Below are 21,393 nucleotides of genomic sequence, written 5' to 3'. Positions count from 1 at the left end.
GAACTGGGTTTCAGCTCTGCGTAAAACATATGCCGGAATAGTTGTCGGTTCATTCCGCTGTGGCGACCCCTAATAAATAAGGGACTAAGCCAAAGGAAAATGAATAAAAGAATAAATATTTACATTTATTATTAATATTTCTTTCACTTCATGCAGCATATTTGCTTTATTTTAATCTATTCTGATTGCCATTTGGAACAGCCTTCATATCTGGACTGCTTTTCGATGCTGTCTACATAAGAGGTCACTAGGTTTTAGAACAGAGAAGTGTGTGTGGTTGTGTCAACATGTTCAGCTGATTGAGCAAACACTTTGTGCTTAACCAAGAGAACATATTAAAAGCTTCTATTTATGAATGGTGTAGGAGATGGTGTTACAGATTCTTCAGAGACAGGTTCTTGTACACTGATACGTGAAGAGATTACTGGGTCTCGACAACCACCAGCCGTTACCCATGATCCCTGTCCCCTATAGTTAGTGCCCGCTGATTTTTCCTGACAGGGGAGCTACTCAAGACTGGCAGAGATGAGTCAAAAAATACATCTACTTAGACGGCACAGACTAAAATAGGAAAAGAGAGAGTGGTAAAAAGAGAGAGAGAGATGTCATCCAGCACGTCTAAGCACTGTGTCACATAGTTTCTGTAATTGTGTGAAACATACTGATTTATTCTCCCACTGGAGTTGTGAAGTATTCTGTGTTTCTTTAAACATGTCTCATGCTTCCAAAGTTTATATTCAGTAAGATTTGCTGAAAGAAATTGAATTGATCAAAAGCATCTTTTCAAAAGAATTTCTGCCCCTAATTCCACTTTAAGGCCCAATCCCATTTCTACCCCTTAGCCCTTCCCCTTACCCCTACCCCTTGTTTTGCGGATTCCTGTAAAGCGGTAGGGGTGTCCCAATTCTTATAACTTGAAGGCGTAGGGCTAAGGGAAAGGGGTGAATAGCCCTTTGAACAAAGATTTTTCAGGACCACACTCGAAACCAAGGGGTAAGAAATTTTCCCAGAAAACACCAGCCACAACAGCAGGATTGCAGCACCCGGAAGTAAGGAGATCCACAAATTAGTATTTTTTGTCATTATTACAAATTTTTACAACAAACAAGCATATGTTTTAATATATTCATAACCGCGTTCATGCTTTACCGTCATGCTTGTAAAAAAAAAAAACCGCTAAAATAAAAGCTGCTATATTTCATGATCTATAATCCATAATCATAACTTCTGTACAGCAGTCCCACAACGTTCTGACACTCGATGACACTCAAATACCCTGTCAGTAATGTCTAGTGGCTGGGAATGAGCTTTTTACAGTGTCTTCTATAATGTTAATGTTGTTTTTTTTTGTGTTTAAATAGATGAATATGCCAAGGGTGCAAATGCACAGTATAGTTACGAGCTTACTGCCACATTAGATCATTATGATAACATAATATACGCCTTCAGTGATTTCCTGAAGATAAATACCAAAAAATGACACAACTGGAATAACTACAGCAGTTGCGATCGTCTAATCTCACATGAAGCATGAGCTCGCGATGACATATGATGACGTGTGCAGGTGCTGTAGTGCTGTCCCAATTCTTAGGGGTAAATTTTAAAGCCCTTCCCCTTCACCCTCGGTTTTAAGGGACAATGTGAAGGAAAAGGGGTAGGGGTACAAAAATAGAATTGGGATTGGGCCTAAAAGTTACAAATTTCTGTGAATTTATGTTTCACATAAGTGTCACTGTTGCTTTAAATTGCAATTACAGTTTCTACAGTTTTCTAAAGCTGATTTTTGTTGTAAGTTGTTCATAATGTTTGTCTGTTCTTGACGAATTGAAGAGAGATAAATTATGTAATAATCATAGTATTTTGGGACCTTAACAGCAAACATACACTTAGGCATGGGCCAGTGTAATAATCTGATGGTATGATAAACTTGGATACAAATATCACGGTATCCCGATATTGTGATTAATGCTCAAAAGTTTATTATTTTTAAATGTCTGGGTAAAAAACTAAACAGTTTTCCCCTATGAGCACATTATATTTTAATTTGGGAAACATTTCAAATATTTTGGTGCAGTAAATATGTCAGGCTAAATAATTCAAAAGAATTATGCTGTCTTCATTTGTTTCAAACACAGATTTGTTTACAATATAAAATGGCATCTTTGGATATCTTTTTTGCTGGTAATACTGTTGTCCTAAAAAAAAAGGTAAATAAAAAATCGTACTCATACCTTAGGAACGGTATTACAGAAAATTATGGCGGTTTTAAAACCTTGACTTTTTCAAACTGCGGTATACCTTAAAGCCAGTTATCGTCCCATGCCTACATACACCACAAACATTGTAGTTTGGTTTTAAACAAAGGTTTTTTATTGCTGTCATTTAAATCATTCTGTTTGATAACTGTGTGTTCACACTGCTGCCAATGAGAGATTGAAAGTAGCCACAAGTTATAAAAGCTATTTAACAAGGCTTTTTAACATCTCCTATAAACAGGGTGTCTGCTGGATCTTAAAAAGTATTAAAGGTTGATAAATCAATTATAAGAAAAAGAAGGCCCCTAAAAGGTATTAAAAAATCGTAATTGCGTTTTTACCAGGTCTTAAGTTTTGTTCAAGCGTTGCTCAAAGTGTTTGAAGATGTCCAAGTGACTCCAAAAAAATCATGAATTTATTTATTTACCTCCTAATGTTAACAACGGCATGCTCTATTTACGCGATTAGTTTGGGCCCTCTGTCTGGGTGATGTCACGTTATTTGCGACAAACATGGGAAGGTGATGTGAATATGTATTGTATATTTTTGCGAATATGAAATGCATTATGTAGGGAATTTTTTGTTGTACGTTCAAATAGCACATAGAATTTAATAAATCAATCAATTCCTAGGCGTGAATACTGCCCCTTAATGTAAAAGTACAGATGTGGCTACTGAGAATGTGCGAGTGGTCTAAAGTTGTGTTGCACGTTGTTGCAGTAAAGTGCGGCAGAGCACAACATGGTCTATCACAAGAAATACATGACCAGCAGGGGGCAGTTATGTAACATAGTGAACATATTGTACAGCCAGAGCATGTGAGCAGAGCTGAGCAGCGTGACGCTCAGCTAAGCATTCTGCTCCATGGTCGTGCGCTTGCTCGCCGGTAAACCAAATACCGCTCAGATCCCGCGGCAACATAGAATTTCTCTAGTTGGCTAACTAATTTTTTTGTAACTAAAAGAATCTTAAATAACTGTCTAAAAGTAACACATGTAGTGAAACCATAGAGCGAAACAGACGGCAAAATGGGAAAATGTATGTTTGCATGCTCCTGGTTGGAGAAAGACGAGTTTAAACAGTGACTGAAGCCTGTCGTGCGCTTGCTTGCCGGTAAACTAAATACCGCTCAGATCCCGCGCTGGCATAAAATTTCTCTAGTTGGCTAACTAATTGTTTTTGTAACTAAAATAATCTTAACTAGCTGTCTAAAAGCACAACGCGGTATTCTTTCTTGTGCTTTTTTCTTTCAGCACAGTTTTATTTTAATAGGCCTAAGTGATCAACTGTGTATTTTATAGCCTATTTATTTAGGCAGGTTTGTGTGTTAACTTATACTATAGTTTAACTGACAGTTAGCCTATTTTAAACTATGGAGCTCTGAACATAATTCGAATTATAAATTCGCTTCCACGACCACGTCTTATAATGCATATCCTTGTTTTAATTATACTTTAATAATTAATTATGAAATGGAATAATTCGTAATTTCTGTTTGGCTCCATGTGTTTTGCAATGCATCTTCTTTGGTGTGTCATAACAGAAAGAAAGTCATATGATATGAAACAACAAGAGAGTGAGTAAATGATGTCAAATATTTCATGTTTTGGTGAACAATTGTTGACAAGGTTGAAAAACAACCACAAAAATATAATTACAAATTATTTTACGATGTCATTAGCTTTGTTTCCATCCAAAAATGCAAATTAACTTTATGCGCAAAACTGAATTATCAAATAAAAGATGTGCGAATAAAGCCGCGTTTCCATTCAACGAGTCAAAGCGTACAACATCGTCACTTCCTGATTAGCTGGTGCCAATTATCAACAACAGTAAAACACTGAATTTGTTGCAGTAGGAGAAGCTCAGTCAATTTTTTCTTCATTTAATGAATGACTTGCACCTCAGAAGGCAATCCTGACACGTAGTAAACGCGCGGTGGCATTTGAAGGAGTCAGACGCAGAGCACAGATGCTCTTAATTCTGGAGCAGGGGCGCAAAAAGGGGGTATGCAGTATATGCAGTGCATAGGGGCGCCACATATGGGGGCGCCATTGTGCCAAAACGATTTTTGAAATTATCCTTATTAAGTGTCAAATAAAAAAAATAAATAAATATGTTTTGTTAAAAATGTTTATTTTGCATTTTATGCGAGTATAATATTGTATTTTATTAAATAAAAAATGATACCATGAGTTGCATATGTTGGCACACACGTTTTAATTCCAAATCATTTAACACAATAACTTGCAGTCACACAGCCAAGTGTAAAGTGTTCATGTAGATGTAACTTTAGATTTTTGCCATTTTTATCAAAATAAACTGTCAAATCATACATACAGTACAGTTGAGGTCAAAAGTAAGATTAATGTCAAAGAAAGATTAATCTGAAAAAATGTCTTTATTTATTATTAATTAACTAATTAATTAATTTGCCAAAATAAGAGGGATCACACAAAATGTATGTTTATGTAAGTACAGACCTTAATATATTTCAGATTAAAAATTCCCCTATATTAATTTTATATACTTGATTATAATGATTCATAATAAGTCATAATCTTCACATTTTTTCGGAACTTAAATGTTTATTAATCTTTATATCAAGATCTATTTTTTATACCATATACATATTTTTATAAATTTATTATGTAAAAGTTTGCCCATGAAGTTTTGATAAAATAGAACATTTCAGGCAGTTTGTCTCTGTTTATTTTTTACACTAAACATTTTACAGTATTTTTTTATTTCACAAAGGTGTAATAGCAGTTTCAGCCAATTGTTAATGCAAAGACAGACCTTACACCTCGCATATGAGAAGTCATGGCATTTTATGTTCTTTTGCCCTTTGGGACTCTCATATCTATCATTTTGTTTTCACAAATGTACAAAAAGTACAGAAGCAAGGCATGTCAATGTGCTATAGTCATTTAATGAGGAAATGAAATTGAGAAGAAATTTGGGTTGGGATGAGATGTAATTCTTTGTGACTTAACATGCTTAGTGTAATTATACTTTTACTACTTCATACTATTTCAGTTGTGTTCAGAACTGTGGGGCAAAACTTGAACCCGCATACCCCTCAGTAAATGTGTAGTTGCGCCCCTGTTCTGGAGGTCATTAATAATATAATTACACCAATACTGAAACGGTTAAGGCGTTTAAGAATGACCAAAACAACATTTCAGATGGTTTACAATGTGCTATACTTTTTTATGTGCATTTTCAAAAGGTATTCGCATCTTAGCATTTCCATCAGCCGTTTTTTTAGCGCATATCCAAAATGCGCATAAAAATAGGTGGATGGAAATGTAGCTAGTGTTACATGCAGTCTAAGATTTACATTTAAAATCTGCATGAGACTTTTATTTCAGTATGTTGATGTACTTTACACTCAAACAGAATATTGAATAGGTACAGTGGTTTATTTAGCTCATAATTCCCTCTTATCAAACTTATGGTAAGAGGGGCGTGGTTAAGAATATTGTCACTGAAGCTGTCAAACTGACTTCAACAGAGAAGGACCACCACTTCAAACACAGAAGCAAGTGCTCAGAAATTGATTAAAGATTACTAAAACTAACTTTTTTTCAGTGGATTGACTTGTTTTGATTAATGGTTCAATAAAGAATAACAATGTGTGCTAGCAAAATAGAACATTGTAAATTTTGATTTTACATAGACTTTAAGTACTGAGTAATATTAATTACCTTTATGTACTTATTTTATGGCCAGAATAGGGACGAGAGTAAGTACAATGGACTTGAGTAAAATTGGCTCTATACACAGCTAGAGTTTTAAAGCCTTCGATAAACTTCCAGTGAAAGCTTATTGTGACTATTTTGAATTTTGTTTTTACAGCATCAATGTTTTAATGTAATTACAATATATTGAGTTAAATAGACTTAAGCATTTATTTAGTTGTTCAAGCATAAAACGAGATGAAAGACCATTGTAACCACTAGTAGCAGAAATTCCATTGAAAATACTGGGGTAAAATATATAATCATATTTTAAAGACATGGTGGAGGGAAATAAAATTTAATGCAGTGCTTCTTGTCCGATCTGAGACCCACTTCATATTGTATATCTAACAGGCAGTGAAGATGGCAGATTTTTAAAGAAATTAAACCTTAAACCTGTCAATTTTGTGATGTAAAGACATTTCATCGGAAGCCCAACACAATATTTCACCAAGTCAGTGATTAATAAACTCTTGTTCCTCTCAAAGAAAGAACAGGCAATGAATGTGTTGGTTTCGCTGCTACTCTTAAGCCAAGTCTTTTTTTTCTTCATTCTGACTAGATTCATAAGTAGCCTCTAACAGATGTTTGATTTCCTCATATAAAAAAGAGTGGGAAACAACTGAAGCCGCCCCCTGACTGTGCAGTGTGGCTAAAATTAGTGTGGCGATGATGACTCACTCTCCGCCTTCACTACAGCAACAGACATACTTCCTCAATTACAGCCCATCACTGAACAGCATCACAGAGGATCTGATTGGCTGCCGATTGGTGGCTGTGTGACTTTGTAAGCGTGTGATTGGGTGGTCTGTCTCTAACGTCAGCCACAATGAGAGCCACAGGTAGAGACTCATGTGTCTCCAGGCTCTGCTTTTACAGTCTCGTACACAAACGACTCCTGTCAGAGCCAAACGCACAGAGCACTAACCTGAGGGGGGGTTTATTAAAGCACAACTACTCAAATTTGAGACAAATTCCAAATACAGACATGTGAAATGTGTGTTATTAAAATCCAAACTGATTTGGAAAGCAGTGGCACTCTCTACTCTTATTGTGTTTGCAGAATTAATGTATTTAAGATGCATTCATGTTTTTATGAAATGTTTTTAATGAAATGAAATAATTGATTAGGTACATATTAGCTAAAACGTGACTCTGGACCACTAAGATTTATAGATTTATGCATAATCTGAAAGCTGAATAAATAATTGATTTCTATTGATGTATGGTTTATTAGCATACAAAAATATTTCACCAAGGTTACAATCAATCGAACATCTGGAATCTGATGGTTCAAAACATATCTAAATGTTTAGAAAATTGCCATTGAAGTTGTCTAGAAAGTTCTTAGGAAAAAATAAAGTTTTTGTCCGGGGGTGGGGGGGTGATAGTGGCGGGGCAAAGTGGCGCAGCGGGTAGCACGATCGCCTCACCACAAGAAGGTCCCTGGTCGGAGTCTCGGCTTGGTCGGTTGCCATTTCTGTGTGAGGTTGCATGTTCTCACCGTGTTCGCGTGGGTTTCCTCTGGGTGCTCCGGTTTGGCCATTTGGACAAAGACATGTGCTATAGGTGAATTGGGTAAGCTAAATTGGCCGTAGTGTATGTGTGTGATTGAGTGTGTATAGGTGTTTCCCAGTGGTGGGTTGCAGCTGGAAGGGCATTCGCTGCGTAAAACATATGCTGGATAAGTTGGTGGCTTATTCCACTGTGGCGACCCCTGATTATTAAGGGCCTAAGCCAAAAAGAAAATGAATAAATTAAGTTTTGATGTATTTTAGGGGCAATGCAGTGGCGCAGTAGGTAATGCTGTTGCCTGACAGCAAGAAGGTCGCTGGTTTGAGCCTCGGCTGGGTCAGTTGGCATTTCTGTATGGAGTTTGCATGTTCTCCCTGCGTTTGCGTGGGTTTCCTCCGGGTGCTCCGGTTTCCCACTCAGTCCAAAGACATGCGGTACAGGTGAATTGGGTAAGCTAAATTGTCCATAGTGTATGGATGTGTGCGAATAAGTGTGTATGGGTTTCCCAGTGATGGGTTGTGGCTGGAAGGGCATCTGCTGCGTAAAACATATGCTGGATAAGTTGGCGGTTCATTCCACTGTGGCGACCCCAGATTAATAAAGGGACTAAGCCGAAAAGAAAATGAATTAATGAATGTATTTTAGGTATATAGGAAATTTACATAATATCTACAAAACTATTGCAAATCCTCTCAAATCACATTGATTTCAAATGTAGCTCTTCAAAGAATGTGTCACCACTTTGGCCAAGCATCAATAAACATAAATAGCACTTTTATCATGGTATTAGATTGAAAGACCAGAGAAATCCTGTGCAGTATGATCGGAAGTGGACAAAAGACTCCAACCTTGAGCATTTAAATTGCATATTTTTGAACTGGAATGTGCTTCTTTTGTTTACCTGTGATCTGATCAAGCAAAATGGCACTTATTACCATGTAAACAAGGCAACATCAGTCATGTTAAATTTGCCGTCTCCCTCTGTCTTATCTGCGAAGTCATCCTTGCTTTTCTCATAGTAAACTTCATTAACTAGCCTACATACAGCGCGTGATGACCTTGGTTGAAAAAGCCGTGCGCTACAACACGCAGGCGCGCAATGACGAAAACAGATTGTCTTAATCGAAAAAGCACTCAAATTGCACAATGACAAGAAATAATATAGATCACGCCACCAAATATATGAAAACGATAGTAATTGAATAATTAAAAATGTAAGGAGTAGTAAGAACAGATATTTGTGTAAAAATGTAAGGAGTAGAAAGTAAAAAGTTGTCAAAAAATATATAGTGAAGTAAAGTACTGATACCAGAAAAATCTACTTAAGTACTTCCCTTCTCTGGTTGTATAATTTTTATGTAAATGTCGCGATATCGCGCATAATTATTTAATATATTCTACTATATATCCTTTATTTCTTAAATATATTTTAAATTTGCATATCTAATTATTTTACTGATCTCTACACGTTCATGAGTAGATTTGAGTTCAGTTTGCTTAAAGAAACAACAGCATGCAGACCATCAGAAATAGACTCTCTCACAGCTGAACTCATGAAGGAAGGAAGAAGTGCATAAAGGACAGGATGTGACATCAGACATAGGTCAGAGTGGCCCTGTAGGCCACCGCATTGAGCTCTTCCTTTCCTTCAGTTCTCCAGGAGGATGTGACTTCAGTGTCTGAGCATTTATGTTATGTAAAGAAGGTGGGCACAATCATCGCAAGCTTTCAGGCACGGATCCACACAATGCATGGCAGTCAACGCTTACAATGACATCATGCCCCAAAATGGACTATTTTTGTGTTGTTTCCATAGCAGCTTTTTTCTCACAAGCTGGCTGTTTAGTCATAGAGATAGATGGAGCAATGGGACATTTTTAGTATAGGCACTGATTCACAACCATTAGCCTCTTCCATACCGATTTGTAGGCTAGGGCTGCACAATATATCATTTCAGCATTGATATCGCAATGTGCAGATTCGCAATAGTCACATTGCAGGATCTGTTAGGTAGAGATTATAGTTGGGCAGAATACTGTTTAGGAGACATTTGGTTTGTGGAGTTACTGTGGTGTTTAACCACAATAGAGTGAAAGTTTACAATTTGCAGCCCTGCGAGAGTTCAAAGCAAAGACATTTTATCATTAGTAACTTTAATGAAAAATTCTTTTATGGAATTATTTATACAGTAAAGACTATGCAGGGTTATTTTATATTTGACTATTCAATTTCTGAATACCATCTCACTAGAATTAAAACCACAAAACACTGTTTATTTAGGGGTGTGACGAGACCCCTACTCCATGAGACAAGACGAAACACAATTTTTACCCTATTTTTAGGAAGTCTTTCTAAAAAAAACACAAATTGCAAAACTATTTAGGTGCTTTTTAAAAATCAACTTGTACAGGGTTTTCGCGGGGTCTTAAAAAGTCTAAAATTTAAAAATGGAAATTTTAGTCATTAAAAAGTCTTAAATTCGCTGTTCTAGGTCTTAAATATTTTTGCACAGGTTATATTTTTCCGATGTCCATGTAGCGCTACATCTAATTCTCATTTAAATTCTTTTTTGTTGTTGTTGCTTGGTTTTTGTGGTGTTGTAGTTTTTTATTTTACCAGTCCAATTGTAATTTGCGGTATTACAACCACAAATGAGACCAACATTCAATAGCCAATCAGCTTTCTGTTATTGAAAACATGAAACACTTTGAAGAGATTTTGTCTGAAACAGGTATGACTGTACAGACATCTGTATTATCCGTCCATGTGTGATCATAGGCATAACCAGATGACCAATAATTCATGGCTAGAAATTGCAACAGCCGTGGGAAAGGAGGAAAGATTTGAAAAAACCTGAGGGATAAGTTTGTTCAAACAAAAAAAGAGGCCATGCAAAAGTGGAGACTAAATTGGTTATAATATTACAGAATATGTTTTTTCACCATCCATAGGTCAAATTATGTCTTTAATCACTGAAAAGGAATGTATGAACCTGTCAGTTTACAATATACTGATGCCCAATTTCTAGGCTTCATTAGTGATAATGGTCAGAAATGTTGGTCCATTATTGCCTTTTTAGCTTATAAGTAGAGGACAGAAACTAGCCAGACAGTAATGTGTGAACAGTTGAGTGGTCAAAATAAAAATAAAAAAGTCAGTATTTTTTAGTTGGTGTACTTGTTTTTTTGCTTTTATTCTTGCTATAATAAAAAAATATAATTGTAGAGCAATTTATGTTCTGTTGCGATTAATATTTAACTTTAACAGGTAGAACTGTCCGAGATATGAACAAAAGCAAGTGATGCATCAAAGTTGATCAAAAAAAATCTTGAAAGGTTATAAAAATCTTTATAATCATTATAACAATTTATAAAAATAATAAAAAACAATTAGTTTAAAAATCTTCAATGATATTAATGATATGACCTAGTTCCAAAAAATTTCTACTTCTGTTTATCCGTCTGATTTTACTGTCTGTTTCTTTTGACCGCCCCCTGTCATTTAAAAGAATATCTCAATGGCAAACGTGTCAAGTATAAAAACCTCATCGATTTCGCGAGGTGCGCGATGCAGCAGCAGGCGAAAGTATAAATCAGCCTTAAGATGTTTGTTTGTTTGTTTGATTTTTCTGTAGTTCAATGGTGCATCTAACCTGTCTTTAGTACTGTTCTTTTTTCTCTTTATGTGTTTGCATGTTTTTAATATTGTGATATAGGTTTTAAATATAATATTTAATTGTGGGAATATTTAAAAAGTCTTAAATTTGACATTATGATATCTGCAGAAACCCTGTTGTAGTGAATGCTATTTTACTTATATTCTTTTGAATTCTATGCAGTAATGGAAATGCAAACCCTACAAAATATTTGCTAATATATGAATGGAAAAATGTGGATGGAAGGCTGAAACTGAATTTAAACTATATGTCCTGACTGGCCAAAAATGTGGGATATCTGTTTAATACACTGTATGTGGGATATCTGTTTATTTTTTTTAAATTCTAAGCTCCACCAAATTGTGGACATTTGCTTTATTTTGCGCTAAATTAAGTGATTGTGGAATTATGAAATCCTGGAGCGTCTGATATATACATTATGTGTGTGCTATTAAAGCCTGACATGTTTCGGTCTGTGACTAACAGCATTTCTTTTCTTGTTTTCTGTCCACAGAAAGATGAGGTGTATCTGAATTTGGTTCTGGATTACGTTCCTGAAACCGTGTACAGAGTGGCGAGACACTACAGCCGCGCTAAACAGACTCTTCCCATGGTTTATGTGAAGGTGCGGATCATTCCTGATGCTTTATGTGTGTATGTTTCTGTGTGTACGGGCTGTGTGGGAATTATACACTGAATATCGAGAGGGGAAAAATACTGTATCTATAAAATGAGTAAAATAAATAAACATATATATATATATATATGTGTGTGTGTGTATATATATATATATATATATATATATATATATATATATATATATATATATATATATATATATATATATATATATATATATATATATATATTACCCCCCCTGTTTATTTTTTTTCCCCAATTAAGGTGAGAAGATTTTTTCAACACATTTCTAAACATAATAGTTTTAATATCTCAATAACTGATTTATTTTATCTTTGCCATGATGACAGTAAATAATATTTGACTAGATATTTTTCAAGACATCTCTATACAGCTTAAAGTGACATTTAAAGGCTTAACTAGGTTAATTAGGTTAACTTGGCAGGTTACCATAATGAGGCAAGTTATTGTATAGTGATGGTTTGTTTTGTAGACTAATGAAAAAAATAGCTTAAAGGGGCTAATTATTTTGACCTTAAAATGGTTTTTAAAAAAATTAAAACTGTTTTGTTCTAGTTGAAATAAAACAAAAAAAAAATTCTCCAGAAGAAAAAATATTATCAGACAAACTGTGAAAATTTCCTTGCTCTGTTAAGCACCATTTGGGAAATATTTTTAAAAGAAAAAAGAATTCAAAGGGAGGCTAACTTTATTAATTCTGTCATTAATTCTGACTTTAACTGTATATATATATAAAGAATTAAATATAGTCTTGACTGCTACTAAAATATATGCACAGATGTGTAATTATCAACATAATCAACATAAACCTTAGCGAACTATAAAGGGGACCCTAAGATCATTTAAAAATTAAAATGACTCTTAAAATGAAAAATAAAATTAACACTCTTGTTACATAGAAAATAATAACCACTAAAATTAAATAAAAACACTTTTTATAGCATAATATTGCTTGGGTAACACTTTAAAGTATTGGTCCATTAGTTAATGTTGATGTATTTAGTAACACGAATTAAGCATGAACAATCTTGTACAGCATGTATTAATCATATAATATCTACTAATTCATTATTAAAATCCAAAGTTGTGCTTTAGGCAATGCACTGTTAGTTAACAAGGCCTAATTATGAACACAGGGTTCCTACAAGTCATGGAATTTCTGGAATATGGAATTTTAAAAGGTCTTTTTCAGACAGTGAAATTCAGGGATTTTTTTCAACCAATCATGGAATATTTCTCAAAATGTAATTTTTCTATACCTTATTTTTTGTATATTGCTCAATGTCACACCTATTATAATATCTTTTAACTAAGGCTGACTTAACAGGATAATATACATTTTAAGAACTTTGACTTCAAAATGACCACTTCAATGACTAGGTGTTAAAAAGTAATGACGCTAAATCTAAAATAGGGTTGTCACGATACCATTAGGTCATCTTACAATACTATACCAGCTGAAGTATCGCGATACCAAGTAGTATTGCAATATTGTAATTCATAACTCAAATGATAAAAAATGGTCAGAAATACTATATTTTACATGTTATAAAAGGTCTACTTGAATTACATTCATATTTCCCTCATTATTTAAAAAAGTATTATTTGCACGTCACTTCACCTAAAATGTGTTAGTTCTTTTTGTTTATTTTGTAGATAACTGACCAACAAAAAATACATTAAAATAAAGATACAAATTATACCAAATGAAATTTGTTACAAAAAGCATTTTCTCAAAAAAAAATTAGGCTATATGAAGTGGCTATAAAAATAGTTTTAATGTTTCCTATTGCTTTTTTATGGGTTTTTCATCTATTGTTTTTTTTTTACAGGTAGCAATCCAAAGTAATTAAAAATTTCACTTTGTGAGTCGTTCTTTTTAAGAGATCACATTGACAGGACAGAAATGAACAGATTCAGGCGTGCGTTAGAAACATCAGAAAACATCAGAAAATGTGCAACCTCAAAGGGCTCCAGACTATTAAAATAAAATGGTCTATTGTTGCACAAACGTGTGAGCATTTTAGTGACTTTTCCACATGCAACATTAAATATTGTAGATAGACCATTAATGACGATACTATCATTTACAAACTACAGTGGCACACCCAGTATTTTGGAGCCATAGTATCACGATACTACCATAGTACCGGTAAACCGTGCAACCCTAATCTAAAATTTGTAAAACTACTATGAAACTGTCAAATATAGGAGAGATTTGCAGGCATTGTTTAATTCAAAATCTGAGGTAAATTATCAATTATTTTTGTAATAGTGGCTATTAAAGTCATGCAAAATTATATTCAGGCTAAAACCATTTTAATATTGTTATTATTTTAGCATATTATGTTAGTATTAATATATAAGCACAAAAACGGCTTATTTTCCATTCGTAATATTTTTAAGTCAGTGAAAGTCAGGCAATTTGGTATGTGACAATATAAGAACCCTGTAAACAACTTTTTTAATATAATAATTTATTGTGTCATAGTACATAGATTAACTGACATTAACCAATGGAGCGTTGTTTTAAAGCAACGTTTATGCTTTATGCTATGCTTTGCTTTACCTCAAATTGAATTATTCCATTAAAACATTTGACATTGTAAGCCACGAAAGCAAAATTGTACATATTTACAGCACATATGTTTTGTGATGCTTCATTATGAGTTCTTTTCTAAACCTGTGTTTATTTCTTTTGTCTTCATCCCTGCAGTTGTACATGTACCAGCTCTTCAGGAGTCTGGCCTACATCCATTCCTTTGGGATCTGCCATCGGGACATAAAACCACAAAATCTCTTGCTGGACCCAGACACAGCCGTGCTCAAACTCTGTGACTTTGGCAGGTCAGTTGGTAATCCCCTGATAGGCAATTCATTGGGGCGGGGGGCTAATGACTTTTCTGATAACCTTTGAAAGGTCTCGTGGATCTATGAACTGAAAGCATCGCTTTACTGCATTTAACCTGATAATCCCACATTACACCTCAGCAGAGACCTCCAGATGGTCTCGCTATGCTCTGTGATGTCTGTCTGCTGACTTCAGCCCTTTCATTTAGACTGCTTTTCACTTTTTTCCCCCGCTTGAGAATATTAGCAAAGATTTTCGGTGAAGTGATATTCGGGTGTTGATTTCTCACTTGCTAGTGTGAATTGACTGAAAGTAGGGCATGTGATTCTTCTGCCTCATACGGAAATAATGCAGATTTTTCTCAAATGAGGGCGTGTGAGCTGGATGGAGACTATGCTAACAGCTAACATTTAGACAAAGAAACCATCTTTAGATTTTAATTGACTTTATACATCTTTGTTTAAATGTAGGATAAGGGCGATCAGCATTATGTAGTGATCCACTTGGATCTTGCTACAGCTGTTGACTGTCTTCTTACTAGTTTTTGTCTTGTTTCTCGTCTAAATATCTGTCAGGGTGTCTGCGGGCTCTTAAAAAGTATTAAAAGTTGATAAATCAATTATGAGAAAAATAAGTTCCTTAAGAGGTATTAAAAAGTCTTAATCCTGTTTTTATGAGGTCTTAAATTTTTTCTCAAGCGTTGTCTAAAGTGTTTGACTCAAAAAAAGCATAAATATGATTTATTTTCCTCGATTGGTTCTGGCTGGGTGTATCCGGCCAAACTCCACTGTCCGGGTGATGTCAAGTAATTTGCCACAATTGCGGGAAGGTGATGTGACGCTTTCCACATGTAGCAAAACCATAGGGTAGGGCTATTCAATTGGCGGCCTGCAGGCCGAACTTGGCAATTTGTTCCTGCCCTCCAAATAGTTTGACCAAAACATCCAAAATAGATTTAGTTCAGTCGAAAAATGGCCACTATAGTTGTGAAGTGACGTGCATCTGTTCAATACGGCATGAGCTGCAGTTGAAGGCTGCACAGAGCGTGAGTCACCTGACATTAATTGAGTGAGTGGTGCGAGCAGCCGAGGCTTCTCAAAGTCACGTTTCTGTTGCACAGAATGAAACTGCTGCAACTAAACAAAGTTATGCCCCCTGTGCGCTAGTTTAAAGTTCCGAGTTTATAGCTACACCAAGGCTAATATGCACGCACACTGGATTAACTATAGCAGCAGGTCGCTCACATATCATGTCTTTTCCGCACACAAGTTCGTTATTTCCTATATTAGAATATATGCTAATATGCTTGCGCAAGCGGAGTGATGTTTTCCGAGTGGAAAACATCTCATACCGAAGTGGTGAGAGTTGTGTGTGGCTTTCAGTGCAACTTAAACAAAAGAAATGTTAGACGAATTATTCCAAATTATTAAAATGATTATGTATGTATGAACGCAGAGGATAACAACAGTTCATTTAAATACTAACCTAATATAAAGCTTAAATTTACATTACTTAATTACATAACATGATAACCGTGAAGACATGATTATTCTTCAGACTATATAACCGTACAACCAAAATCTATAATTGCTGCAGCCATAATTGTTATGCAGTTCAAAACATAACATATGAATGTGTTTGAATGTAGAAGAAGCCTACTTAAGCAATGCCCAGCAACAGCCCCGGATTCCGCCAATTTGGAGTGAAAGCGATCAGCTGTCCATTAGATCTTACTGCTGTTGCAATGGCAAGCAGCTGCTTTGTTATTTATTTATTTAAAAAGCGCATCAAAACTGAGATACAACCTGAAAGACGACAATACAACACTTACTATCACAATCACCAACACTTTTAATAGTTTATTTTACAGACTTATAATATGCTGTTGTTCTGTTTGAATTTTCATTCCAAAATGGCTTCCGCGCCATCTAGTGGCTGTTTCCCAAATCGCACTAGAGTGTTTGGTGATTGTATGCTCTTTGGCAGTGCACTGCTTTTGTTGTGCTTTGAAATCCAACATTTGAAAGTTTGTAAAAAAAAAAAAAGCCACATTGTACAATGCAGTGATGGTATGTAGTTTCAAAATACAATATATTGACATTTTAATGTAGATAAATACAATGTGGGTGTCGTAAGGAGTAAAAATACAACATATGGGCTCGTATATGCTGTTGTGTCATCACTCATATTAAAAGTCATATCTCTCTGGCCCCTCGTTTGGGATGCTTTTCATGAAATGGCCCCCATGACAAACTAATTGAATAGCAAATATCAAAACAGACTGCAAAATTGGATAATGTAAGTTTGCATATTCCTGGTTAGAGAAAGACGAGTTCAAACAGTGGCTGAAGCTTGTCGCTGAAAACAACCATGTAATTTATTCTTTCAAGGTTTGTTTCTTTCAAGCTTATCTAAGTTCTGTTGCACGGTTGTGCTCCATTCATTTATTTAACTACAACTGTTTATTAACAACTGTTAATGGAGTTTGAGTTAAAGGTTTGATACTGATTAGAACTTGAAGTGGTGACAAGGTCTTAAAATATTCTTTAAATAGTCTAAAAAAGGTATTGCGATTTCCTTTAGGATTCCTGCATATACCCTGTCTAGAAATGATTAAATCAAGAAGCATTTTCTAGACCAGCAAGCAAGTATTGTCTTGTTTTCAGAAATAACATAAAAAAAATTAAATGAGTTTCTCCTTAAAGCAACAAAATAATTTGCCAATGGGGTAAGAAAAGCAATCTAATCCTTACTTCATTGGCAGATTATTTTACTTGTTTTAAGGAACAACTTTTTAAGGAAAATCAGTTTAGTTCATTACTTTTAACATATGTTAGTGGATGCAAAATCTTTTAAAGTATATTTTTACATTTAATAGTGCATGCTAATATCAGGGCTTGACACATGCACGCTAGAAAGATTCATCTGTGTTCTGCATCTTGAGGTTCTTTCTCTCCAAATGTTATGAATGATTCAAATTTCTTTATTCTTGTTTTATAGTTGCTTAATGCATATGCATGTGTATGCAAATTTAGTGAATGTGTATACTGGTGATTAGAAACTAGTCTGTCTATAGACAATGTTGTTTCTGTTGCAAGATTTGTCAATTCATCAGCCATAATGAGGAAATTTGCATCACGTACACTGTACACATATATCTTAGCATGTGACTCATTTCAGATTTTTGGACACATTTCAAGCATTTTCCATGCATTTTTATTTAGCTGGAATGATATAGAAGAAATGTACAGTATGGTTTACAGTAAACTGAATCCAATATTAATGTAAATGAATGCAAAATGCTTTAAATGTGATAGGGAGCATTCAATTCTATTACAGGGTATCCGCAGAGTCTTAAATAGTCTTAAAATGTCTTGAACTGTAATTTATAGAGGAATGAAAACATGGAATGAATTGCCATCAGACATTACATGCTTTGTAACAAGTAAAGTGGGGTTTAAAAAATCGTTTAAAAATATTTAATGGAACAATATTAAGTGGATTGTTGATTTGGATGTTGTGTATGAATTTTGTATTTTAATGTTTTTATTGGTCTTGTTTTCATGTATTAATGTAATTTTGTGTTATGTTCGATGGACCCCAGGAAGAATAGCCACTACCTTGGTAGTGGCTAATGGGGATCCTGATAAATAAATAAATAAATAAATAAATAAATCTCAAAAGCTAAATTTTAGGCCCTGAAAAAGTCTTAATTTGGGGTGCGTTTCCCAAACAACGATGTAACTCGCGGCTGAACTAACTATCATAGTACGATGCATCGTTTCGGAAAAAAATGATGTAGTGATGAGTGTTTCCCAAAAAACGTAGTTTCTCTGTTGCAGATCCATCGTTTAAACCACGTTAGTTATAACGTAAAAGGCACATAATGATGCTCTTAACAGGGTGGTAACAACTTCTTTAGAGAAGAACCCTATAAATTTCTTTGTGCAAATTCTATTCTTTTACAAACACGTATTTAAAAAAATTCCAATATTACTTTTGGTAAAAACATGCTCTCATTTTCCATATTAATAAAAATATATGTAAATGGCACATATAGGACCTATACTTTCTTTACATATATCATTGAGAACATAACAAATTCTCTTCTAAAGCATAACAAAAACACTTACAAAAGCTAACACGTATTCTAATATCATAAATAAATCATACAAATAAATAAATTAGGAAAGTATAGATAAATTAAAATAATAAAGTAGGATATTGTTTATTTATTTTTTATTTTTTGAAAAATACTTTTACAATTTGACGCATGCAAACCACTGCAGAAATGTTCTAACCAACAGGCCCATGTCATATACAGTACAGATACTTAATAAATAACCTACTATAAATTAAAAGCATTAACGGATGCAATGTTTTTGGTCTTTACAAGCTTTGGAGACGTAACATAGATTCTGCTTTCAAATAAAAGCTCACCTGTAGTTTTCAACTGTGAAGGGAGCGCAATTGTAAACATGAAGATCGCTAAACTGAACTGTAAAAATACTTTGAAAACAAATTACACCTAAGAGTGATGACTTTAATGCTTTTTTAAATAATTCCAAGTTTAAATGTTAGAATATTCTAAACGAAAAGGGCATAGGTGGGATAACTGGGAATAGAATACAGCCAGAAACTATGTTTCTAACTGCAGCTCTAGAGGTGTAGTTGCAAGCATAGAGGTTTGCGACGCAGTTTCGAACGTTCATTGGAACGATGGATTTGGGAAACACTAAATCAACGACGGAATTTTCAACCATAGTTGGCTAACGATGGTTTTCGGAAACGCACCCAAGGCCATCAACACCTATACAATCACCACCAATCCCAATCTCAGTAAAACTTTTAACTTTTTATTTAAAAATAGCAGTTAATTACTTTCCTATTTTCGCCAGAGGAAACTGATGTAACAGAGTCGACGAGAATGTAGAGGAAGACACAAAATTAATATTTTTATTACTGAAATGACAAATAATACAGAAAGTACATATTTTATACAAATGTTTTTTCGTAATCCAGCACAGTTAGATTTTTTTGTTCTCATCCTAAAGAACGCCAGAGCTTGTTTTCTATGGCAAGACAGTGAATGCAGATTTTTTTTTTTATACAATCAACAGTATCAAAAAAAGACAGAGATCAAAGTATTGATTTTGATTGAAATGGTGATGAGCGTGATAAAAATGGTGTCTGATCAGTTTGTGTTTTTGTTTGCAGCGCTAAACAGTTAGTGCGTGGAGAGCCCAATGTGTCCTACATCTGCTCACGGTACTACAGAGCTCCTGAACTCATCTTTGGAGCCACCGACTACACCTCCAGCATAGGTATATAAGCTTTGATCACACCATAATAACCACATCTCCCATGCAAATCAGTTCCGCTTCAATAAACTACTCCTCCAGGGTGACACTGGTACCTTTTATCATGATTAATAAGCAAATTCATACTGATTACGATAAAGCATACACTTTTTTCACAAGGGATACAGGCTGAATATTTCTGTGACATTTGTCTGTTCTGCAGCTAGTAATAATCACATTAGTTTGTTCGATTAGTTTGTTTTATTTATCTTGAAGTGCTGTTTGAGTAAATATATTTACAATTTCAAAAATAATGTTCATGTAATTTCATTCATTCATTGAACTATTTACAAAAAAGAAGTTAGGCCCTGTCCACACGAATGCGGGTATTTCAAAACCACACTTTTTTTCTATGTGGTTTCGCTGTTTGGTGACTAAAAATGGTGATAAAACCATAACTTTCTGAAAACTCAGGACAGGGTGAAGATTTTTCCGAAATCCCAGGTACAGTGTAGTCGTGTGGACACTACAAACTGAGTTTTTGCCTCATGACATCACCGTGCATGCTGTTTTCTCCTTTCAGATTGGCCAACATGGCTCAGTTCACCCCAAATGCAAAAGACGTGAATGAGGCAATTTCTGCATGTTTGTGGCACTGGCTGCCTGTTAAGTTCTGTTTTGATTATAAACTATTGCTTCTTACCTATAAAGCTTTAAATAATCTAGCCCCTGTTTATCTAATCAACCTTTTGTCTACTAGCAAAGTCTACTAAAGGAGGTTGAGCCCTCTCATTTATGGCTCCTAAACTCTGGAATAGCCTTCCTGATAATGTCAGAGGCTCAGACACACTCTTTCAGTTCAAAACTAGATTAAAGACCTATCTCTTTAATAAAGCATAAGCACAGTGCATCACATAACAGTATGATGCATGAGTGTTGCTCCACGCAAGTGAGTGGGCTTGACAAATCACCTGTAGTAAACACTCCTCCTGTCTTAATGCACCAGACATTTTGTTAGAAATACTCATATATACTTTATACTTTCTGTTTGTTTATATAACTACTATTTTCATTTATAGCACTTCTGAAAACTGAAAACTGGACTGACATTTTCAATTTACTAGAATTTCTATGTTAAGCGGCTTTGACACAATCTACATCGTAAAAGCACTATATAAATAAACATTAATTAAATTGTGGCAAACACATTCCGTGTTTTGCGTCGTTCTCACCACAGAACAGTAATCCGCCTCTGTTGTCATGTTTGCATTGTTTGCAAATACTCCCCATTTGCAAATACTCCCCAGCATAAAAGTGTCATTATCACCACTTGTTGGTTCAGCGTGCCCTTAACATCACATTGTGTTCTGGTGTTTTCAAGTGGGTGAAGATTTTTTTAAAACAAAATCAAAAT

General features: G+C 34.7%; 1 protein-coding gene across 2 annotated transcripts in view; it reads left to right on the top strand.

Annotated features, from left to right (window-relative positions):
• The window catches only part of gsk3ba (glycogen synthase kinase 3 beta, genome duplicate a), a 107,122-nt gene that overhangs the window by 68,406 nt on the left and 17,323 nt on the right, over positions 1–21,393 (top strand). For both annotated transcript variants that reach the window (XM_056464785.1, XM_056464786.1), the window contains exons 4-6: positions 11,683–11,793; positions 14,545–14,675; positions 19,897–20,003. In XM_056464785.1, the coding sequence (XP_056320760.1) occupies positions 11,683–11,793; positions 14,545–14,675; positions 19,897–20,003 (349 nt within the window). The remainder of the gene's footprint in view (positions 1–11,682; positions 11,794–14,544; positions 14,676–19,896; positions 20,004–21,393) is intronic.

Source organism: Danio aesculapii, chromosome 9 (genome assembly GCF_903798145.1).
Source record: "Danio aesculapii chromosome 9, fDanAes4.1, whole genome shotgun sequence".
NCBI lineage: Eukaryota > Metazoa > Chordata > Actinopteri > Cypriniformes > Danionidae > Danio > Danio aesculapii.
The sequence above is the reverse complement of the archived record's forward strand: the minus strand, read 5'-3'. Positions and strand labels throughout refer to the sequence as shown.